Here is a 24,750-nt window from a genome sequence, read left to right as displayed (position 1 = left end):
TTGGTTTTCTGCAGTAAACTTAACATGTTACTCATCATGTGAAGATCAATGCGATTGGGGCAAACAGTGTAGACTATAATGTACAATGCAGTCTGTACACCCGGGGTGGATCACCAGCGGCAGTGCACTGGATCAAATCGGGACGAACCGAGAAGTCATGGGTCTTATGGTTATTATCTTTTTTGGGATTGGGCTGCCACTCTCAAATATTTCACAAAATTCTCACGCTCATAAGTAGATGAAAATAACAGAGATATGCCCCAAATATGCCTGATGGCTCGACTTCGATTCTAATCTCTCAAGAAAGACAAGTGCTATCGTATAGGACCTACCCTGCACCTGGCTGTTGTGTTGTTGCCCAATCCACTGTGTAAACAGCACCGTGACACTGCCAGTACGACTGGCAGTGTACCAAAGAGATTATACCACAAGAGGGCGTAGTCCAGTAGAGAGGCAGCCGCGCGAGGGAGCTGCCATTTTGCGTTGTGGGAGCCGCCATTGCACGGATCCTGTACAGTAGATGGCAGCGCACTGTTAAATGCGCTCGACTTGAATACTCCTAGTATTCGGCGCAGTGACCTTGCGTTGTTTTATTGTGATGTCACAATGGTCATGTTTAAGCGTCATAATGGTGCTGATGTTGTTTGATTTTATGGCGTGAGTGGGAATGTACGCGAAACAAACGTCATAGTGCTCAACTACTGTCTAGTCTACACCCAAGTTCCCACTGTTAATTTTGCGAACAACAAAAAGGTCTGGACTCTACTAAATGGTTCAAATGATATGGTATCATCGCAGAAACTAATATTTAAACAATTAACCACATTGCGATTCTGAAAATGAAAATGTGTAATGAAGAATAACATATCACTCCAGATATGATATGAGAAGATATGACTTGAACGTAGACTTCGATCCAGTGCCAGGAGCTGAGTGTGCGCTCCCTCTTCAATTTTGGACGCACTATTTGTACGCACGCGTATGGCGACTACTTACTCTATAGGTATAATCTCTTTGCAGTGTACGTACTGTAATGCAACAGCTACTACTCTACTGTATACTACTAGTTACGTCTCATTTCACGAGCGCCGACTAAACTACGCGTGTGTACGGCAGGAGATCTTCAGCCTGGAAATTAAGTAAGCTGGTAGATTCTAGGTAGGACCTAGCGTCCTTCGTAGGCCCAGCTAGGCCTATTCAAAAGTTGTATTTTCTGGCCGTAAATAGTAGGCCAAGAGGGCCTAAAGTGTTAGAGGAAAAGGCTAGATCTATTTCTGTTAGTTCGCCTTGGCTTGGGCTTGACCTGGGAATACAGTAGGATCTTAGTATACCAAGTAGCATTGGCCTAAGTTAACTGTTAAACAGTAGAATTCTAACATAGAATTTATTAGATTCTAGGTCCTACCGGTAGCTATAAAGACCTAGTCTCTAGCTATAAAGAGCTCTAACTTTAAAATTAGATCTATCTGGTTGAACAAAGTAGGCCCTACAGTTTTAAATATATATATTTTTTTAAAGCTAAAGCCGTAAATTTAGAGGTATTGGTAGGAGGGATAGCTAAGGATGAGGATGCAGGCATTCCTAATGTCAGTAGAAACTCTCATGCAGAGACTTATTGGCTATAGTTTGCTCGATCAAATTTGTTTCGTCAGTAAGGTGCAAATTAATTCCCCCAGTGTAGTCCACTCAACAGTAGAGCCTAGGTATCTAACGTGGTTGCTGTCTGTCAAGCGTACGGTAGGCCTATCTATCCATGACTGGCTGCCAGTAGGCCTATATTTCACCTTTTACAAGTCTGTGGTCTAATATACATGTAGTACTATAGTAGTAGTAAAAGTAGTAGTAGTAGTAGTCATGATAATAATAATAATAATAATAATAATAGCAATAATAATAATGATATCGATTATAGCGCACAGGTCCAGCTTAGTTTCAGTGCTCATGGCGCTTCAAGAATTAAAAGATATAGAACTAGATCTTTACATTTGTCTGCATAGATCTATATGTTCAAACAAGACAACAAAGAAGACAATGACAGACCCAGTACAACAAACAAACATAATAATAAAAGAATACAGCATAAGAATATTGTTCCAAACATTAATGAGAGCAATTTCGGTCCTCAGTGTGAGAGGAACAGTACATTTTAAGATTTGAATGTCTCTGTAGATGACAGTTGCTCTTACTGAATAGGTAACTGGTTCCACAATTTTGGTTCCATATAACGGATCGGATAAAGCACGATCACCCTGCATCAATGATTTACTCTGTGTGTAATTTCCACGTGAAAGATATGACAAGCTCACGATTCACTTTATCTTTCTGCGTGCGAAATTTTGTACCATCGCACTAGTGTCCATTCACTTCTTGTATAATATTGGCATTATGATGATGATGTCAATGACAACAGTTACAATAGTAATATACATTGTACTGAAATGAAATGATTCCTCACATATGCCGCTTTTGTCAGTGTTTTTATGCAATTGAATTATTTTATCTCAGATCTACAATCCATATATAACTGCCTGTCTGTTTTGATGCTATCATTGTGACTTGCTAGGCTCAAATCAGTTACAATAGCGCACTTTTAGACAGACATGTGGATGGTCGTATCTTTTTTTAGGAGAGAATCACGACTAATTCTCATGATCAAACTCATAATATGGACAGGGAGAGAACATGAAATGCACGGCGGATTTGCGGCGTGAGATGAGAAATTGGCAATAATCTTGTTCTGTTTGTTTGTATTAAAAAAAGAAAAAGAAATAGAGTAACGAGAAGTGACCGGCGAAGATGCTCCCTCCCTGCTGACCAACAACGGCCTGAAGCCTCTTGGGAGCTGCTGACGATTCCTCAGGCCATCCTCGATCAATACCACTTTACCATCTTACTGTTGTCCACTCACCAAAGGGAATGGTCATCAAAGGTATAGACCTACTACTCTGTGCGAGATTATATTGTCAGGCTGCGTACTGTTGTCCATTTACTCATATATAGTTTTTATTTGTTCTTTTATTGTAGGGCACTTAGAATCATGCATTCCCTTACCAAGACAAAAAAAAAAAATGGTCACTAAAACAAAGACTAGGCCCAACACTATTATAGTTATTATTACGTTATTTCACTGTAGTTCTATTTCTGATATTTGCACCATAATTTCTGTCAAGCCTATTGTGAGAATCACCATTCATGGTGGTGATGCGGTGTAGGCCTATTAAAACAGTGTTTAAACATGTCTCAATTTCTCTTGACGACCAGCTGAAAATGTGTTTTTAAAGAACAAAGAAAATAGGGAAGAGAGTTTCCCGTATTACTGGATGAGAAATCACTGTACTTGTATAGTGTATGTCTGCAGTATTGATATCATTTTAGCATTTGAAGAAAATGTCTCTCACTTTCTCTGGTGAGGAAATTTGTGAATGACAGGCAGGAATATTTGATTATTGAATTATCAGCATTATATCTTAGAGTCAGGTGTGACCCAGCGAAGTCAAAGTAGCACCTGTTAAACCTTTGGCAATGTGAGTTTGAACATATGGAAACATGACATGCATTATGTCGGACCAACTATGGGACTATTATTTACGTGGGACCAAGCAATGCAATATTCAATACGAATATGCAAAAACAACAACAACAACAACCACACACACACACACACAATTAATGAAAAAAAATACTTTTCTTATCACTGCATTTTTTATCTCTGCTATTAAAGCATGAATGTTATTGTAAAGATTTTGCATGATTTTGTGCAATTTGCTCAGAGATCACGAATTGCATTAAACTTTGTTAGGAACGGCTTTGGGCAGGGTAGGGCGGGGCAGCATAAGGCAGGGCATTGGATTGGGAATTACATGTTACATGTAATGCAAGTTTGTCTTCCCCCCCCCCCCCCCCCCTCTCTCTCTCTCTCTCTCTCTCTCACTCTCTTTCTCTGTACAGGTATTGCGGTCTTGAAGACATACGAGTCCAAATTGACAGTAATCATTTTCTGTTTGTTTTTATGAAAAAAAGAAGAAATAGATTAACGAGAAGTGACCGGCGAAGATGCCCCCGCCCTGCTGACCCACAAGCTGAACTCCTGCAGTTTGCTGAGGAAGAACGGCCTGAAGCCTCTTAGGAGCTGCTGACGATTCCTCAGGCCATCCTCGATCAATACCACTTTACCATCTTACTGTTGTCCACTCACCAAAGGGAATGGTCATCAAAGGTATAGACCTACATGTACTACTTTGTACGAGATTATATTGTCAGGCTGCGTACTGTTGTCCATTTACTCATATATAGTTTCTATTTGTTCTTTTATTGTAGGGCACTTAGAATCATTCCCTTACCAAGACAAAAAAAAAATGGTCACTAAAACAAAGACTAGGCCCTACACTATTATAATTATTATTACGTTATTTCATTGTAGTTCTATATCTGATATTTGTATCTTAATTTCTGTCAAGCCTATTGTGAGGTTCTCCATTCATGGTCGTGATGTGGTGTAGGCCTATTGAAACAGTGTTCAAACATGTCTCAATTTCTCTGGACGACCAGATGAAAATGTGTTTTTAAAGAACAAAGAAAAGAGGGAAGAAAGTTTCCCGTAGTACTGGATGAGAAATCACTGGATTTGTATAGTGTATGTGTGCATTATTCATATCATTTTAGCATTTGAAGAAAATGTCTCTCACTTTCTTTGGTGAGGAAATTCGTGAATGACATGCGGGAATATTTGATTATTGAATTATCAGCATTATATCTTTGAGTCATGTGTGACCCAGCGAAGTCAAAGTAGCACCTGTTAAACCTTTGGCAATGTGAGTTTGAACATATGGAAACATGACATGCATTATGTCGGACCAACTATGGGACTATATTTATGTGGGATCAAGCAATATATATTTAATACGAATATTCAACAAAAAAATAAAAGTAAACCACACAATTAATGACAAAAATCATTTTCTTATTACTGCATTCTTTTTGATCTCTGTTAAGCATGAATGTTATTGTAAAGATTTTGCATGATTTTGTGCAATTTGCTCAGAGATCACGAATTGCATTAAACTTTGTTAGGAACGGCTTTGGGCAGGGTAGGGCGGGGCAGCATAAGGCAGGGCATTGGATTGGGAATTACATGTTACATGTGATACAAGTTTGTCTTCTCTCCCCTCCCCCCCCCCCCCCCCCTCTCTCTCTCTCTCTCTTTCTCTGTACAGGTATTGCGGTCTTAAAGACATACGAGTCCATTTTACACCAGGTGTGACATCAGACCTAGCACCAGCAAGTTCACTGAGCGGATCCTCACACTCCACTGCACAGAACTCAAAGGAAGATTCATCAATGATTTGACTTCATAATCATATGAATATCCCTATTTTAGGCTTTACGATAAGTATTTTCTTTGTTGTGAAAATTAATGTGTGTTTTAAATTTTTTCGATGTACATGTATATAAGTCGTCGTGACAACTACCAGAAAAATTCATACAGTTACTTCAAATATGATCACAGCAGTGTTGGTATAAACTTTGAGCTTTTTAGAAATGTACTTTACTAAATAACTTCACAAACATTGACACAATACTGCAAATAATGGTATGTCAAGCAAAGGCATGTTAGTTGCCTATTCATCACGTGTAATGGGAAAGTTAGTAAATCCTCACTGTTAATGAATATTGTTTTTTTATACAAAATAGGCCGCCAGATATGTGTATAACTTAAATTAAATTAGTGAATTGTATTAAATACAATATGATGAAATAATTTCAAATACTTTGCAGTGTCATGTGAAGATATATCAAGAGTCATGCAGCATAATGTCGCGGGGGCGACAAGACCTCGTATCTACAAAATATCGAATGTTCAGGAGAGCTAAAAAACATGGCGGCCAAAACACTATAGTGAATGGGACAACATTTCCTTTGACATGCTGTGGTGGCTTCATTTTTGGAGTAAGACAGTTGGGATTTGGACAGGACATAATTCAACCCATTATTTGACCATTAATCAAAAAAAGTAATTTTCACAAAAAATTGCAGATACAAGGTCTTGTCATTCCAGCAACGATACGGCACTTGGCAAAAGTCTCGTCCTTGGTTTTATTCGTCTGTAAGCGTGGATGTTGAGCGGTATTCCCATAGATGTTCCTTTGGCTTCAAGGGGTGGAGGTGACTGCAGGCCAATTAATCCTTGTGTTGTTGTCGTGTTTGTTTGTTTGTTTGTTTTTTTTTGGGGGGGGGGTGGGTTAGTTTTTCTGCTGAGCTCTTGTTCTTGTTGGGCATCAAACTCACTGAAGTCGGGTGGCTTTTGGGCAAAATGACAGCGTCTGGCTTTCCCACTCAGAAAACAAGTGGGGTCTGGAGGAATATTGTAGAGAAAGGTAAAGAAAAGATGCTGAGGAGGAATTCCAGGGATCCCTTGGTCACAACAGGCTCTGACTTTTGCCAATTACCTATGAGTTCCAAAGAGATGAGTGAATGGGTCTTGATACAAAGTTTTGCAAGGAGAGAGATGTATGCAGTGTATGTACCTTCTATACTTCCCCTCCACACCAATCTTTCTTTTGAAATCCTGTCATGCCCTCCGTATCATTGAAACTCCTTAAATTCAGATAAGCTGACCTGTCATTGCCTGTGATGAGAAGTCCCCCAGGGACATAATGTTTTGGGGTCATTCCAGATAGAGAACATAACCTAAAAAAAAAATAGCATGCACATAACTATGTTAATATATTACTGACTATTCTTTCCGGGTCACGTGGATGGATTTTGACCCCAACGGATTCGGATTCTGGATCAAACTGACCCGAAAAGGGTACAAACCAGTGACACAGACTTCCGGGTCGCTGTATAGAAACGTAACCCAGAAAGGGGTTAATGTATTACCAACTCTTTTCTCCGGGTTACGCTGACCCGGATGGTGTATGACCCCAACAGACCCAGTTTCCAGGTCAATTCCGGGTCAACAGATTCCGGGTCAACAGATTTCCGGGTCAATTCCGGGTCAACAGATTTCCGGGTCACTGAATAGAAAGGTGACCCGGAAAGGGGTTAATGTAGTACCGACTCTTTTCTCCGGGTCAGGCTGACCCGGACGGTGTATGACCCCAACAGACCCAGTTTCCGGGTCAGAATTGACCCGGAAAGGGTCAATTCTGACTCGGGATTTTTAAGAGTGAAGGATGTCGGTTTATTGTTCATGATTGGGGGAGGTATGACCAGCGAGGGGGCGTCGAAGTGACCAAGCGGGGGAAGGATGTCCAAAATCTGCACTTTAGAGCGTCCCCTAATGTATTGTTTGTGTTTGTGTGTGTTGGGAAAGTTGGGAAATAGCCCGTCAAGTCTTATTTTTGGCAATGCAAGGCATTTTAATATAGACTATAGTATGTAAAACAACAATCAGTGATCTAGCTTTGATATAACGAAGTGTAAGGTACAGAGATGTAATTCTACATCACATTGCGCAACATTACAGCGACTCTTTGCCGTTCGGATGTTCTGAGTACACTGCTCCATCCTGCCTATCATTCAGAATGGCAACCAGGAATCACGATGAATCACAATATTTTGTCGGCTCCGGGATTTTTGAACAATGTTTCACACTATTGATGCCTCTTTAATTAAAATCTTAGAGAAAAAAAAAATTTTTCTTGCTCACCCTTTCATGTCAATTTCAAAAGCAGTTTACTAACCCTTGAATTACCATTTTGATATATTTTTTTTTTACCAGCCGATGGGGGGGGGGGGTGCCCCCCCCCCACCCCACCCCAGTTACGCCACTGATTGGAGACCTATAACGGGGGAGGGGGTGGGCGGGGTATCTTCCTCCCATGCGATGGAGCTTTTGCTTTTTCTGAATTGATAATCCGTTGCACAATGAATGAAATATTACGTATACAGTACGGTCGATAGACAGTAAACACTGTATGTATAATGCATCAGTGCTGCCAGATCCGGGGTGCGATTGTTTTTGTTTTTGTTTTGCTTTTTGTTTTTTGTTTTTTGTTGTTGTTTTTTTTTCCCTGGTGCAAAATAAAAATAAGAATTGAATAAGAAAAAAAAAAAACAATTATTTAGCGTCCGGCGTTGAGGTCGCTCGCAGACTGAAGAATTTTTTGTAATAAACAATATATATTTTTTTTTTTAGGTTCTGAAGGGGGTGCGTTCGCACCCAGCGCATACCCCCCTCCCCCCCCCCCCCCCCCCCCCCCCGTGACGCCCATGAGTTGCCCTATCGGGAATAGCCCTGGAGGTAAGTTCGGGGCTAGCCCTGCGATTGCCCTGGAGGGTAACTGCGCTGGGAAAGTGGAAGATTGCAGTGGTAAATCCCTATAGGGTATCTATCGGGTAGTAGTTGTTATACCAGGGGTACTAATGCAGGAAGTACTGAGTAGTTATCCCGATTGTAGTGCAACATTCGTCATTTGTCGGTGTTAGACACTGTGTTGTCACGGAAACAGTATTTTAAGGAGAAAAAAAATACCAGTGTTTTGCTCCATTGGTCAGGTTTATGCATTAGGAGATTTTGGTGAGGAAATCATTTCTAAATAAACTGAACATAAATCGTTCATCGTAGGGCAATGTGTTGCCGTTGGGTGGTACTATAATGACAAGTTTTTTTTTTTTTTTTTTTTTCTGAAAGAACATAAATCCAATTACCAGTTTTGCTGGATGAGCTAACACCATCGGGTCAGGGTGGGGCATCGGAAATATTCAGTGATTGTTTAAGTTGTATTTGTCTTTGAATTCACTGCTTTTTTGTTGTTGTTGTTGTGATGATGTTTTATTTGATAGTGCTATTTGGGGGTAGTCATCTGTGGGATAGTTATCCAAGAGTAGTTATCCCCGGGGTAATTATTCGGGGGTATAATCCGGGGGTAGTTATCCAGATCCAAGGGGTAGTAATTATGGGGTAGTTTTCCAGGAGGTAGTGTTCCTAGACCCCAAATGTCGATAAACAACTTGTCACCTTGATTTCTTGTCCTAAACAAATTCCAACCACTCGTTGACTTGTCTTTTTGTCCGCAACAAGTCGACTTTTGTGTTCCACTAACTAACCAATTTGTTTTCTTTTCCAAAACAAGTCGACTTGTCGTGTTTTGACAACTCGGCATTTTGTCTTCTCGTCCAAAACAAGTCGACTTGCCGAGTTTCAACAACTTGTCATTTGACGTCTTGTCCCAAGCAAGTCGACATTCCGAGTTTCAACAACTCGTTATCATGTCTTCTTTTCCCAAACAAGTCGACTTCCCGAGTTTCAACAACTCATTTTCATGTCTTTTTGTCCCCAACGAGTCGAATTGCTGAGTTTCAACAACTCGTTATCATGTCTTTGTGTCCCAAACAAGTCGACTTGCCGAGTTTCAATAACTTGTCATCTGACTTCTTGTCCCAAGCAAGTCGATTTGTCGAGTTTCAACAACTCGTTATCATATCTTCTTGGCACAAACAATCGACTTGCCGAGTTTCAACAACTTGTCATCTTGACTTCTTGTCCCTAACGAGTCGACTTGCCGAGTTTCAACAACTTGTCATCTTGACTTCTTGTCCCTAACGAGTCGACTTGCCGAGTTTCAACAACTTGTCATCTTGACTTCTTGTCTCAAGCAAGTCGACTTGCCGAGTTTCAACAACTTGTCATCTTGACTTCTTGTCCCAAGCAAGTCGACTTGCCGAGTTTCAACAACTTGTCATCTGGACGTCTTGTCCAAAGCAAGTCGACTTTCCGAGTTTCAACAACTCGTTATCATGTCCTCTTGTCCCAAACGAGTCGACTTGCCGAGTTCCAACAACTTGTCATCTTGACTTCTTGTCCAAAGCAAGTCGACTTGCCGAGTTTCAACAACTCGTTATCATGTCTTCTTGTCCAAAACGAGTCGACTTGCCGAGTTTCAATTACTTGTCATCTTGACTTCTTGTCCCGAGCAAGTCGACTTGCTGAGTTTCAACAACTTGTCATCTTGACTTCTTGTCCCAAGCAAGTCGACTTTCCGAGTTTCAACAACTCGTTATCATGTCTTCTTGTTCCAAACGAGTCGTCTTGCCGAGTTTCAACAACTTGTCATCTTGACTTCTTGTCCCAAACGAGTCGACTTGCCGAGTTTCAACAACTTGTCATCTTGACTTCTTGTCCAAAGCAAGTCGACTTTCCGAGTTTCAACAACTTGTCATCTTGACCTCTTGTCCCAAACGAGTCGACTTGCCGAGTTTCAACAACTTGTCATCTTGACTTCTTGTCCCAAACGAGTCGACTTGCCGAGTTTCAACAACTTGCCATCTTGACTTCTTGTCCAAAGCAAGTCGACTTTCCGAGTTTCAACAACTCGTTATCATGTCTTCTTGTCCCAAACGAGTCGACTTGCCGAGTTTCAACAACTTGTCATCTTGACTTCTTGTCCCAAACGAGTCGACTTGCCGAGTTTCAACAACTTGTCATCTTGACTTCTTGTCCCAAACGAGTCGACTTGCCGAGTTTCAACAACTTGTCATCTTGACTTCTTGTCCCAAACGAGTCGACTTGCCGAGTTTCAACAACTTGTCATCTTGACTTCTTGTCCTAAACGAGTCGACTTGCCGAGTTTCAACAACTTGTCATCTTGACTTCTTGTCCAAAGCAAGTCGACTTTCCGAGTTTCAACAACTCGTTATCATGTCTTCTTGTCCCAAACGAGTCGACTTACCGAGTTTCAACAACTTGTCATCTTGTCTTCTTGATCCAAGCAAGTCGACTTGCCGAGATGCAATAACTCGGCTTCTCGGTATTTAACCTGTCTTCTCGTCTTCTTATCTCGTCATCTGGTTGGCACTTTTAAGCTTCCGTACTCAAGTGTACGAGTATTTGTTTTGAGGCGTTGCCTCACGTCTACAAGTGTCCCAGGTTGACATCGACCATCACATTGTGCACGTGCGTGCGTACTCGAGTACTGTATTCTAATATGCAATGCTGAGTGTGAGATACTAGTATGTGGCTTCAAAGAGATTTTTCTCCTCACTGGGGAAAATCTCTTTGGTGGGCTTTCACTTTGTGGAGCGAGGCATAAAATACCGTTTTGATATATCAGTACTAGTATACTTTTGACAGCTTTGTGTGTGTGTGTGTTTGTGTGTGTGTGTGGCCAAATATTCATTTGTTTGGGAATTTTGTCCAAGAAATCAAAATATTAGGAATTTATTTTTCCTTAGATGTCAAGACAAAAGAGAATTTAAATTTTAAAGAAATATTAAGTAAGATAAAAAGCCTTTTAGGATGGTGGAAAGAAAGAGATTTAACACTCATGGGAAAAATACATGTCTTATGAAAACATTCGCCTTGTCAAAATTAAATTATGTAGCATCACTTATTGTTGTTCCTCAGTGGGTATTTTCAGAAGTCGAAAAAATTACTTTTGATTTCTTATGGCATGGCAAAGACCGTATAAAGAGAAATATTATGTATCAAGATTATGAGTTTGGGGGTTTAAGAATGATGAACTTTCGGTTATTTGTTAAGGCACAACGTATTATGTGGCTAAAACGCCTTCTTTATGGAGAAAAAGAAGTTGGGTAGAAATTATTTTTTGACTTCTGTTTTAGTACAGGAGGAGGTAGATTCCTGTTTATGTGTGACTTTGATTCATCTATTATGACAGATAATGTACCACCTTTTTATTCGGAAATGTTGAAGGTTTGGCTCGATATCTATAAATATAGACAATTGGAAAATGAGGTTGTAAATCCAATAATATTTAATAATAGGAGTATACGCATAGCAGGTAGGATGTTTTTTCATAGCGACTGATTTGATGCAGGAATAATTACAATACAAGATATATTAGATAACGGTCATTTGAGATCTCAGTCACATTTTCAAAGCTTGGGTCTTGGTTTTAAGGTACAAGAATTGCTTAAACTGAATGATATATTTAATGCTATACCCCAGAAATGGAAGGACTCTATGAGAGCAGGTACACTTCAGCAAGTTGATTCCACAAATTTTGACTTAAAATTAATTTTTTTCTGGTCAGAGAGTAAATTTGCAAGTTTTAAAATCGAGAAAAATATATGTGGCTATGGTGGAAGATTTACAGTCATCTTATGTTTTACAAATTAAAGATGACCACAGTAGCTATGATTATACAAACAAAGAAATAAAAGATCTTTTTATTAAACCAAGTAAGTGTACATTGATAAGAAAATATAGAGAATTTCAATTTATGATGTTACATGGTGTAGTTTACACTAAGGAGCATTTAATGAAGTTTGGTTTTGTAACAGACAGCCTTTGTTCCTTCTGCCAACATGAGCCTGAAACTTATCTGCACTTATTCTTACACTGTGTTAAAGTGAAACCGTTATGGGAATTCACAATTAATTATTTTGATATAAATGAGTTAAGGAATATGGATTGGAGAGATATATTTGGGGGAATCTCGGGTTATTCAAATAGATCAAAATGTGTAAATACTTTGATTATTTTAATAAAATACATCATTTTTAAATCTAGAACGGGAAATAAGTTACCCACTGGAGAAAAGATGCAAAAGATTATTGTTGAATTAATAAATGAGGAAAAAATCCTAGCGACCAAGGCTGGGAAGCTACATGTACATTTACAAAAATGGGAATATTTTGAGACTTCGTTGAATAAACCAGTCTGAAGCTACGTGCAACGTCTGTGATTTTTATGAAAATAGTAATGTTTCCATAGTATTCCACTCTTTCTTTTCTTCATTTTTTTTCCTTTCCTTCATTCCTCCTCTTCTTCTTCTTCTTCTTTTTTTTTTCTCTTGTGTTGTTTTGTATTTTCTCCCCCTCCTTTTCCATGCGTTCCTGTCAGCCTGTTGGCGGGCTGATTATATAACTATATATTTACTATATTGTGATGTGTAGGCAAGAGCAGTTAACCAAATTAGGTGCATGTGTATGTGTGTGTGTGTATGGGTGTGTTTGTGTGCGTTTGTGTGTTGCATGTACAGATAGGGGTGGGGGAGGAAACGGGAAGGGAGGGAACTGGTGGGGATGGTCATAGGGACTCAGGAAGGGATATGAGTTAGTAGGTGGGTGGGTATTGGTTGATAAATAATATGGTTCCATTCTGATTTATTACTGTATAATTTTGCTGCATAATTCATTTGGATGATTATTAAGATTAATGCTAGAAGAATTGAATCATCACTGTTAAATTTAAGCAATTTTTTAGAGCATAGGGGAAGTAGTAAATTGATAATTGTTCATGAAAATGTAATTTTTGTTATGTCATTATGTACAGAAATAGCAAATTTGCTATTATGATCACAAATGTATATTTTCGTCATTTCAATTGTAGCAAATAAAAATTGTTATTTTTTTCTATTACTTTGAATGGAACAGAATAAGCATCGTTGAAAAAAAAAAAAGTGTGTGTGTGTGTGTACGTTAATGCTACAAGAACTTAATTGGACCACTCTGGAACAGCGCAGAGAAAATGACAGGCTACTAGTAATTATGATGTACAAAATACACAATAATCTTACACCTCTTTCAGCACAGGACTATAATTATCAAACAGGCTACTCAGTTGACGAGAGCCTCGCAACCACACTCCTAGTCCTATCAGGTACAGTACCATATTCGAGAACTGAATCGCATCGCCATTCGTTCTTCCCAAGAACTGTAAGGAACTGGAATTCCCTGTACGTCGTCAGAAATTGTTTCAGCGCCATCTGTGGGATCATTTCGAAACCGTCTAACGGTTGATCACAGTGGCTAGTTATTTTCGTCATATTTTCTATGTGCTTGTAAATATCTGTAAATAAATTGTATTATAATGTAAATAGCGCCAGTCTGCAAGAATCTTCAGTCTATTGAAGGAGGCAGACTTAATCAGAAGAAGAAGATATGTGTGATAATATATTGAGAACCACTTATGAAATAGAGGCTGAGCGTACAATTTTCAGATTCAGAGGCGAGTTCCAAGTTTGTTTGATGAAGTTCGAAAACTGGTGGTTTCTAATATTTATATAATATTGACTGGCCCTGAGGGAGGTACCAGAAAATATTGCCCAAACTGAAAGCATATTGCCCGAGTTGAAGACGAGGGCAATATGTTTTCAGTTCGGGCAATATCTATATCTGGTACCTCCTGAAAAAAAGGCCAGTCAATATCATACAGTAATTATTACCTATCCCCCTAGGTAAATTAAGAAAATATGTAAATACGGCTATACACTATATATGATACAGATCAAGCCACATTTGACTACCTGTACACCATCAACATGTTGAATAATTGCAAAATTGTTCATCAATGTGTGTCATTCAACTCCAACTTCAAAGATACATGTAGTTGTAACAGGCAAACTTCAAACTTCTGAACGTTCTTACACTTTATTTTTACTTCTCTGTTTAAAGTTTGAGAGTTGTAAAACTGATGGTCACTGTGCAATATTACTGATCACAAATGGACTAGTCATTGCCTAGTGCTGCTGGAAGTGGTCGACCTTGTATGAGTTGATTTATCAGCGTTCTTCTGCGGTGCGTGCCTGGATGTCCTGGAATGTGAAGTTTGATAGGAAGTGGATTAGGGGTTTTGACCACCATGTGCTTTGAACCCACCAGTGAATTAAGTGGTTTACATTTTTTCGTTTATGTGCCAGGCACTATTTTTTTTTTCTTTTTTGAATTGAAGTTTTTGTTGATGAAATTAGATTGAGAATCTGATTTGATGTTGTTATATTGATTATTCATATATTGCTGATTTGTTACCTGTTAATATCTTATTGCTGTTTGTTGGGAAATTAATGAGATCACTATAATAAAAGATTGCCGGTACCAGTACAAAAAAAAATAAAATAGATAAAAAGATGTTCGTTGCCGGCAAGAGAGATGCTCATAGTGACCTTATCAATAAACTTTAATTCTTACATATCATTTGTCACATATACACTGGATTCTGTTTCTCCTAATAAAACTGAAAAGGACATATTCACCCAAATACAGGGACACAGGTTTTCAGGCAAAAACCTGAATTCAGGTCCTGACTCCTGGCAGTTTCAAAGTTCAGGTTTTTTCATTTACAAAGGAGCTTCATATACATGTATGTATATGTATTCAAAGCCCCCCCCCCCCCCCCTCTCTCTCTCTCTCTCTCCATATCTCCCTCCCTCTCAACTCTTCTCTTGGTCAACGATGTACTGAGGCTAATATACCATGATTTTCCCTAGAACACCCCCCCCCCAAAAAAAAAAAAACAAAAAAAAACAAAAAACAAAAAACGAATCATCACATGTAAGCGGTCAATACAATTTTCCAGAAAAGCTGCAGAACACTATTCTATTTCTTCTTTGGGGGGTTATCTTTCTTTCTTCACTTTTTTTTTATTTATGGAGGGGGGGGGGGGGGGACCGTGGATGGGATGTGGACATCTTGATCTTTTTCGCAGTGTTGCACTTTAAAAATTTGTGAGTTGTATGTCCCTTTTTTTTGTACTGATCATAACTATAGACATGAACATAAAGTATACCTGCATAATTATGACCGGGTCGCTGTGTTTTCAACGACATGCAAGTCAAATTTCACATATTTCTTCGTACATTTTGTTGAAAAGTGAAGATAGAATCTGAATCTAAACTTGAATCGGAATTAGATTTAACATGGACCAAACGAATGCAGTGCATTGTATACAATATTATCAATATATTATCATTATTATTATTATTATCATTATCATTATTATTGTTATTATTATTATTATTATCATCATTATTGTTATTATTACTATGTTATTGTTATGATGCACGGACAAGAGGAACAGCCCTTTTGGCTGAATAATGATGTGCTGTCCTAGAGCAAGCAGTAAATAAAATTATGACAAATTGATAAAAAGATTTATTGTTATCAACCATGGCACTCTTCTTCTGTGAAGTAGTGTCATCAAATCACAAAACGTAGTTTATACCAGCGTCTCTGCGTCTTGTTTACAATACATAGACCAGGGAGGTGTGCAGCACTGGAAACAGTCGGCGGAGATCATCGCAGAATAAAGTCTGAATCTGAAGACTTTGAAGACCCGTATTTGACCTGCACATGAACTACCATTAAGAGTACTAGTATACAGACGTCTCGTTTACCCAATATCATTTGGCAAGCAGCCACTGCAGTCAAAACCAAAGAGCGCACTGCGTGCGTTTCTATACTCTTGAGCGTAAACCAGAGAGCTAGCGACCACTCAATTTACCCCATCAAGCCCAAAAGGTTTGACCCCTCAGAGTTGTTGGGACCACCCTCCTCATTAACAAAATGCGCGTCAGCCTGGTCCCAGAGGGCAGGTTCGGCCCCCAGGGACCCCCGAAAAGGGCCCTTAGCGGGTGTAATTTACCCCATGGAGCCCATGAACTAAACTTGGTCTAAAAGAACGTCCTATGGGTGTACATCATAGAAATATGAAAACTGACAAAATATCTGGTTGGGAAAGGGGTTGCCAGACCGCTAGTTTGTAGGCACACACATGGGACCCATATCCCACCCCTATCTGTACACACACACACACACACACACACACACGCACACACACACACACACACACACGCACGCACGCACACACTCTCACACATTCCTTTATATGTAAATACATACCGGTACACAAAACATGTCACATACCTAGGTTCTACAGCCATGATACCTTCCTTGCCCATAATAAATGTCAGACCTATAAGAAGTTCATACCTTTTGATTATTTTACATGGGTGCTATTAATGGACATTTTAGCATTAACCTTAACATTAACCTTTCGGTGCGCACACATACACTGTACTACTATATACGCAGAAGCTTGGGGACTTTCACATCTAAACAATCTTTAGTAGATATATGATGGCTACAGCAAATTTGCCCATGTACATAGTGTAAGATGTTAACTATCCCTAGGTTATATATATAACCTAAGTTCACAAATCAACCACCACTACTCAAGTAACTGAGTAATGTTGCGTGACTACATTAATTAGGTCACAACTGCTTCATGCACGCCATTCTTTGCCTTCGACAAATATTGATCTTTAAACACATCTTTCTTAAATAACTACAGCTCAACAATTTCATTGCAGTGAGTGGTACAAGTCAAAATCTAAAATATGATAGCAAAATACTAGAAAGTATGTGAAAATGGAACATGTATAAATTTTTAAATGGAGAAAGAGATGAGGAGAGATGATCTTTTTAGGTTGAAATGGCTTGGCAAAGTGTGGCCACATCATCAACCTTCCTCAGTTTCCACATCATTCTTTCCTCTCAACATTCTTGCCTCTTCTACTTTTGATTCAGGGTTGCGAAGTTACATTTTGTGGGTGGATTTTGTGTTTCCAGAATCATTCTTCACTTTAAAAAAATGGGGGGGGGGGGCATAATTTCTGTGGGGTCTCACATTACAGTGCACTCCTGTTATAACAAACACGGTTATAACGAAGTAAGAATTTGGGCTGCAATGTCATCCACTCAATGTATTTCTATTGTTTATTTGTTCGGTTATAACGAAATTCCGATAACGAAAAAAAAACTGCCGGTCCCGAGGACTTCATTATAATGGGAGTCCACTGTAGTAGTAGTTATAACAAAAGAAATCATGGGCATAATACTCTAGCAGGGTTCAAACCTATGACCTCCTGTTTACTGGACAGGTGTCTTATCCACTACACCATTGAGCTTCTGCCCAACAGCCACTGCTGGTTCCAAACCTGACAGCATGCAGCGGGTACAGTACTGTGTACCGTAATTATTCATTAGATGAAATTCTAAACAACATGATGCAAGAATGTCATGCATTTGAGTAATTACGCATTACCGCTGCAAGATACAAGGATTAGAACCACTTTCAATGATGTGTTCTACTAAGGCGGCATTCACTCAATCCATATGTACTTCTTTGAACTTGTCCTTAAATGTATCAAAGGCTGAGAACGTGTCGAAACAGTATTATCTACAGTCAGACCCTGTGGGGGGAAACAGTGGGAATGTAAATGTTGTTATGACCTGTATTGAATATCAGCCGTATATGGAATAGCAATTAATCTTGACACATATCAAAATTGTCTCCTCTCATCTCCATTGATATGCTTTCACTACCCTCCACAAATTGGACACAATTTTTACCACACAAATAAGGGCAATAACCCCCCCCCCCCCCCCCCCCCCTCCGGGAAACAATGACACATGGTACATGCCAATGCACACACACACAAATTCAGTCTGATCATCCATACCATTATTCAAACTTGTATATATACACTATACCACATATGTTCAAAACATGATTTTATTTTAACACCTGAAGGAGATCATATGTACAATACTACATACACATTTCATACAAAAATTATCTTGAATGCACTGAAGTAGGGAGAGAGAGATGGGTGGGGGATAAATTCAAATGGCTTGCTGAAGATGGCTACCATGTCAACATGTGCCTCTTGAATCTGATACAAAAAGTGAAGTGCAATATGTGAAAAAAGGAGATATTATCCAAAAAAAAAAAATATGAGTATGATGTTCATACAGTAAATTGATATTTTTCATGTGGTTACACGGCGGTGTGCAGTGAAGAGTATGTCTTGTTTGGTTTAGAAGCATCCAACCACCTAGTGTCCGGGAACTCACTGGGGATTGAGACATTTTCTGTGAACACATTCCTATTTTAGAAGCAGGAGTACTCTGGTAAAGAAACAAAAATGTGATGTGAAATTGAAATATGAATATCAAAGTGTATTCATGGACATCTGTAAAAACAGAGCATCTAAAAAAGTTGCTTTGACTACTGCTCTTACACCTGAAAATTATGACAAAGGTACACCAACCAATATGTTCACAAATTAAATGCTGTCAACATTTTATGAGTAAATGCAAAGGATAATCATCCCAAATTTGTCAATATGTGAACAGACTTACAGGATTCAAATGAACTTTATCATCCGTCATTTCTTCATGCAGAAACACAACCATGTGTCTTTAAGACATTACTTAGAATCTGCAGAGTAAGATGCCTCATAAATTGCGATAGTAATGCAAACACTCAGAAAACTGCAAGGACAAATGTGGTACAATTGTACTTGGTTCCCATTCTAGAATTCTGAGATGAGGGGAGTTGCTATGTGTAAATTGTGTGAATACGAATAAGACATGCATTATCATCATGCCATTCAAACATATTGGTCCTCATTTTCAAACCTATAAATTTCCAGCAAATTTAATCCACAAACGAAGTTGATATTCAAGGGCATACTTCAGAGTTAAGAAATACTCCCAAATCTACCGGTAAGTAAGAATTATACTTCTTGAATTCCTTCCTTATTTTCCATAAATTTTTCAGGAATTCTTCCCTTACTGAAGTAAGAAGTTTAAGTGTCGAACAAACATCATTTCCAGATAATGATTTGAATGAGATATGCAAGGCTGGTCCAGTGCCACTAAAAGTAATGTTGGGCCACCAAATTTCCAAAAAGGTTATCTTTTGGTGGCGGCTGGCCCAATCGGGCAAATAGATTAAAAATGAAATTTTATATTTATTTTTATTTTGCACCCTTACATTTCTTTTCTGTGCCACCAAAATGTCAAAATTGAAAGATTTTAGTGGCCCAAATTGGCCACCAGAGAAAAACATTAGTGTTGAGTCTTGGATATGGAAATACATTGTATACAAATGACACAGAATGCAATTTCAGGTGGCAGAGAACCATGACCTTCTAATGGCCCCCTTCCCCAACCCCCATCCTTCCTCCCCTTTTTGATGAACTTCTGCCTGCTAAATATTGGAGGAAAGACGGAATACTGAGGGTGCCACTTCCTTGAAATGCAGCTGCCTTGTCATCGCATCACATGCTCCATCTCTCATATCTGTGGTCTTCATCTGGGTCATCACTGGTCTCCATCGCTGACAACATGGATTTCCAACTTCCAAGTCTACAGGTCCCTAGTGCCAGTGCACCACCAAGCACCAATTGCTAGTTCTGCCCGGATCATAACAGCCACAGAGGTGCGCTCTTAGTAACCAGGTATGACTGCTACAGCCAGGCACATCACAAAGTTTGTTTCTTTGTTGTGTTCTTTATGAGTGATGGGGATATTCTCTCCTAAGGCTGGAAACTTCTCTTGGTCTGCATGTTTTCCAAGACTTCTTGAAGTTCCTCATCCTCAAACCGTCCTTCCAGGCTGAAAGTGGGGAAAAACACACAGCAGTTTACAATTTTTTTGTGTGTGTTTCTTTGCGTGTGTTTTTTTAATACAGTGCACTCCCATTATAACGAACACGGTTATAACGAAATTCCGGTTACAACGAAATAAAATTTAGGGCCGCAACATTATCAACTCTATGTATGTTTATTGTTTATTCATTCGGTTATAACGAAATTTCGTTATAACGAAAGAAAACTGCCGGTCCCGAGGACTTCGTTATAACGGGAGTCCACTGTAGTACATGTACCACCGTAACTTTGTTTGTCTAGTCCATGCACATCTACTGTACTTTATTTGAAAAGATGATATTTGTAAGAATATTCAGAGCAAAGTCTTAGATGACATCTATTCACATCTATGCCACATGAAATCACTCCCCACATCACAGGGCAGCCAACATTCACACATCAAATGAAAGGAGGTTCCAAAGAGCTATTAGGAAGATATTTGTGTGTTACATGCATATCCATTGGTGAAAAAGAAAAATCATCCCAAATTTGGGCAAGCTTTTATATCATTTCATCATGAAATGAAGAGATACAGTGGACTCCCATTATAACAAAGTCCTCAAGACTGGCAGTTTTCTTTTGTTATATCAAAATTTCATTATAACTAACAAATAAGCAAATCAAAATACATAGAGTGGAGTGTGTTGCGGCCTGAATTTTTACTTTGTTGTAACTGGAATTTCATTTTAAAGATAATAAAAAGTTTTGGTACCTCAAAAGTGTCCTTGAATTTCCTTGTCTTAGTTTGTGTTTCAGGTTAAAGTACCTTTCATATAACTAACACTGTGAGACTTACTCGCCCCAAAGTGCTCTCATGTCTTAGTAATCACGCAATTAACTGCAACCAGCAGCCCCATACGCATAGCGACCAGCAGTCCCATACGCATAGCGTAATCGGGCTTCGCATTGTAGCATTCAGGATCATGACAGATTTAGTATCGCAGGGTAAATGTCAACTTAAAATCCCATAAATTCTTCAATTTGAAGACTTACCAATTAAGTTGAAGTATTGAAAACAGGCTTCGGGCAACGTTTGGTTCTGCCTATAGTCCCTTTCTGTTCGAATTGATGACTGAATGTGAGTTTTCGGTCGACAGGACCTTAGGAGAGCTATATACATACAGTACACTAAATACTACAGCCAGTGCCTGCGAACACATCACATGCGCACAAATTTCAAATCCATGAACGGATAAGATGTTTGTGTGCGCATGCGCTGGCCATGGTATCCAGTGTATGTAGCTCTCCCAAGGTCCTCTCGACCGAGTCACATTCAGTCATCAATTCGAACAGAAAGGGACTATTGGCAGAACCAAACGTTGTTCGAAGCCTGTTTTCAATACTTCAACTTAATTGGTAAGTCTTCAAATCGAAGAAATTTTTGGATTTTAAGTTGACATTTACCCGCGATACCTATTCTGTCATGATCCTGAATGCTACAATGCGAAGCCCCATTACGCTCTGCGTATGGTGCTGCTGGTCACAGTAAGCTATGCGTACAATGGGCTGCACGCTGCTGGTCGCAGTCAGTGGTTTCGTACAATACACGTATTTATCGACGCTGTCCAGCGTCGGCTCTGGTACGAAACCATTATTGCATGATTACTAAGACATGAGAGCACTTTGGGGCGAGTAATTCTGACAGACAACGTACTTTAACCCGAAACACAAACCAAGACAAGGAAATTCAGGGAAGCTTTTGAGGTACCAAAACTTTTTATTATCTTTAACCGCATTCGTTATAACAGGAGTGCACTGTATCTAATTTTGTTTCAGGGAGTCTCCGGCAGAATCAGGATGACTTGGCAACTCTGGCATTGATATATCACTTCTATACCATGCACCATAGTCTGTCTTTATCATATCACTTGAATCAATCTGCTTTACCTTGGTATAAGTGCCTTGGCTTCTTCAGCTGTCTCCGGACACAGGTTGGCGAGCAGCGCTAATTCAAACTTGTGAAGTTTGGGCTGCTGCTGTTGTAGTAACCTAAATAGCAAAGAAAAATTCATTACATGTTGCATGCATACATCAACTGAGAACTAAAAATGTGAGAAAAAAAAAATGATTAAGTTGTACTCTATTTTTGTTTCTTAGAAATGTGAAACAACTAAACTTTACCTTCTATTGGAATATGGTCTCTACTTGGGGATGGGGAAGAAAATCACTTGATCCTTAATACATGAGTGGTAATAAGAACAAAAAAAAAAGGAAATGCACTTGCAATCACAACAGATTATTTGTGATACAGCTGTATTCTATAGATCACCTATACAGAAATGAGTGCAGGAGAACTTTTGATATTTCCTTTCCCCTTCCCAAGACTCTATAGTCACCATGGTTTCAATGATTTTTTTAATTTTTTTTTTAAAGATTAGGTTATTTCTTTCTCATTGTTGTTGCAGAACAAGAGATACAATAATTTGCATTTATATAAGCCATAATAATCTAAAAGATTGTATATGCACTTTACATTACTTTCCTGTTACACATCAGAAAAGAGGTTAGAGTTTTCAACAATTTTACAAATTGCTTAGTGTCTGTTTCAGCCCTAAGTCTGTCTGGCAACCTTTTCCACAGAACAGGCACTGCAACAGCAAAAGAAAGAATTGGCTGTCCAAGTTGTTTGTAATGGAAATGACCGATTACCCTCTGACGTCAGCGATGGTCTCCCTGTTCTTGAACCTGGAAAAGCGTTCCGTGTAGCTCAGGGTCTTCATGAAGAGTTCACTCAGCTCCTGCTCCTCCTCCTGACTCTCATTCTGCTGCTTGCGATGCTCCAGCAACATCCGCACCTCGGAGATGAGGAGAGTTTCCGCCTGCTCAAACTCTGCACAGGATATTATAAAATCAAATGGAAGTTACCACATCAATGTTTGAATTTTCTTGTGATACAATGTATTGTCTGTATCATAAGAGAGTAACTGCACAATCTTTTAGCTATGCGTTGAGAAAATCAGACTTCGGTAGTTCAATCCAAAGATAGCAGCTGCAACATAAAAAGCAATTGTCATAAAGCACTTCTTTTTCACTACTAGTACTATCATGTCTATGACTATGAGCAACACTGTACTGTGCCTGTAGTATTCAAATAGAAGTCTTTAAAATACTCTTAAAATTTACTCTTTTTGTTCAAATAGATCCTATATCTTGTTGCAGGGTCTCTGGATCTGGATCAGTATGCTGCTGGACCAGGTCTATCCACATTGACACTGCAATAACTGAGATCATCATAGAAATTAGAAACATCCCGTCATTGACCAAGCGTCTTCGCTTTTGGGAGAGTACTAATTCAAGGTTCAAAGTCATAGTTAAGTTAACGCTGTATACTGTACGAGCTCAAATTTTCACATACAGATATTTTCGCGAATTGCTACTTGGACTGTTTGGAGGACATTTTCGCATGTTGTTATTAAGTTTCGCAGTTGTGAGGGTCTAACTGAACTTAGTTATTCGCGCGTTATTTTCGTGTGTTGTTTAATTTTCGCGGTTCAAAGGCGATTCGTGAAAATAAAACCACCGCGAAAATTTGAGCTCGTACAGTATACTGTATTAACACACTAAACAGCTGCAGTTCTTTGTTGTCATTGTCATTGACATTGCATGGACACAAGAAAAAATCAACAACACAACTGTTTCTGCATTTGTTAAGTTTAGCTGCAAAAGTTCAAGCCATTAGACCTCTATAGGCTATATACCCGTAGACAATCTACACGCACGGCACTCATACACGTAGGCTCCCACCCCCATGAATTTCCGAAGGGAAAAAATAGGGTCCTGATTCAACAACTATGTACCATGACAGGATTGTGTAATACACATCAACGGGCACAGCCGGCCCTGCCTGGGCATTGGCCCTGCCTGTCGCCTGCGCCTGTGCGCGTTGTGCTCAGGCAGGGCGACGTGAATGGTGAATCCAGATCCAGCACTGATCCAGCGATGTATGCTTCTTGAATTGTTCTTACCTTTGGGAAATTTGAGTTCAGAAGCGTCTTCCTCCTGTTCCTCTTGACCGGGAACAAATGCAGCCATTCTTTCGCTGGCACAAGACACAGGTTATACCATAAAACACAGCACAACACGATGTAATGAGTAGATTTTCGGTTCACACGGTGCATGCAGTACACAAAAGCCTACATGTGGTGCTTGTGTAAACGATTCCCCTTAGCTGTAGCTTGCTGTCTGTGTAAACGATGCTTGTAAGTAAAATTGCCCGCTTTGATGCAGCGCCCTCTACGTCTCTGTACCTGTGAAGCGCAAGCATGCATCGAGGATTTTCTTTGACCGAAAGATCGGTCGAACATAATAATACAGTACAAAACGTACATGTATCTGGTCGTCGGGGATTATGTTCCGCGGAGACTGCGTCTGGCTTCACGGATCCCCTCAAAGCTATAACGTAAAAAAAAATGATAATAATAAAGATAAATAAATAAAATAATATAATAATAAAAAAAAAATAAAAGACTCCTCCGGACAGACGAATCTCTTTGTCTACGATTTTCTTTGCGTAGCATGTAACTTTGAATCGGTAAAGAAAATTTTGTCAAAAACATGTCATATTGAAGGA

General features: G+C 39.2%; 1 protein-coding gene and 1 long non-coding RNA gene across 2 annotated transcripts; one reads left to right on the top strand and one right to left on the bottom strand.

Annotated features, from left to right (window-relative positions):
* The first annotated feature begins 1,089 nt into the window (after positions 1–1,089).
* On the top strand, positions 1,090–5,745 carry LOC140239273 (uncharacterized). The gene is made up of 4 exons (XR_011901964.1): positions 1,090–1,139; positions 2,761–2,929; positions 4,021–4,216; positions 5,214–5,745. It is a non-coding gene; the product is annotated as an uncharacterized lncRNA (long non-coding RNA).
* A 12,500-nt stretch (positions 5,746–18,245) lies between these two features.
* On the bottom strand, positions 18,246–24,395 carry LOC140239354 (DNA-directed RNA polymerase II subunit RPB4-like). Its single transcript, XM_072319229.1, has 4 exons — positions 24,146–24,395; positions 22,830–23,010; positions 22,068–22,169; positions 18,246–20,148 (listed from the first exon to the last, which is right to left on the bottom strand). The coding sequence occupies exons 1-4, from the start codon at positions 24,210–24,212 to the stop codon at positions 20,070–20,072; spliced, it is 429 nt and encodes a 142-aa protein (XP_072175330.1). The 5' UTR covers positions 24,213–24,395; the 3' UTR covers positions 18,246–20,069.
* Positions 24,396–24,750: the final 355 nt, after the last annotated feature.

The sequence above is a fragment of the Diadema setosum genome, chromosome 15, assembly GCF_964275005.1.
Source record: "Diadema setosum chromosome 15, eeDiaSeto1, whole genome shotgun sequence".
NCBI classification, from domain to species: Eukaryota; Metazoa; Echinodermata; class Echinoidea; order Diadematoida; family Diadematidae; genus Diadema; species Diadema setosum.
The sequence above is the reverse complement of the archived record's forward strand: the minus strand, read 5'-3'. Positions and strand labels throughout refer to the sequence as shown.

Coding starts and splice junctions, on each gene's coding strand:
- LOC140239354 (XM_072319229.1), bottom strand. CDS start 24,212: ATGGCTGCATTTGTTCCCGGTCAAGAGGAACAGGAGGAAGACGCTTCT. Junction 23,011..24,145: donor TGAACTCAAATTTCCCAAAG/GTAAGAACAATT, acceptor TATCCTGTGCAG/AGTTTGAGCAGGCGGAAACT. Junction 22,170..22,829: donor ACCATCGCTGACGTCAGAGG/GTAATCGGTCAT, acceptor TTTGCTATTTAG/GTTACTACAACAGCAGCAGC.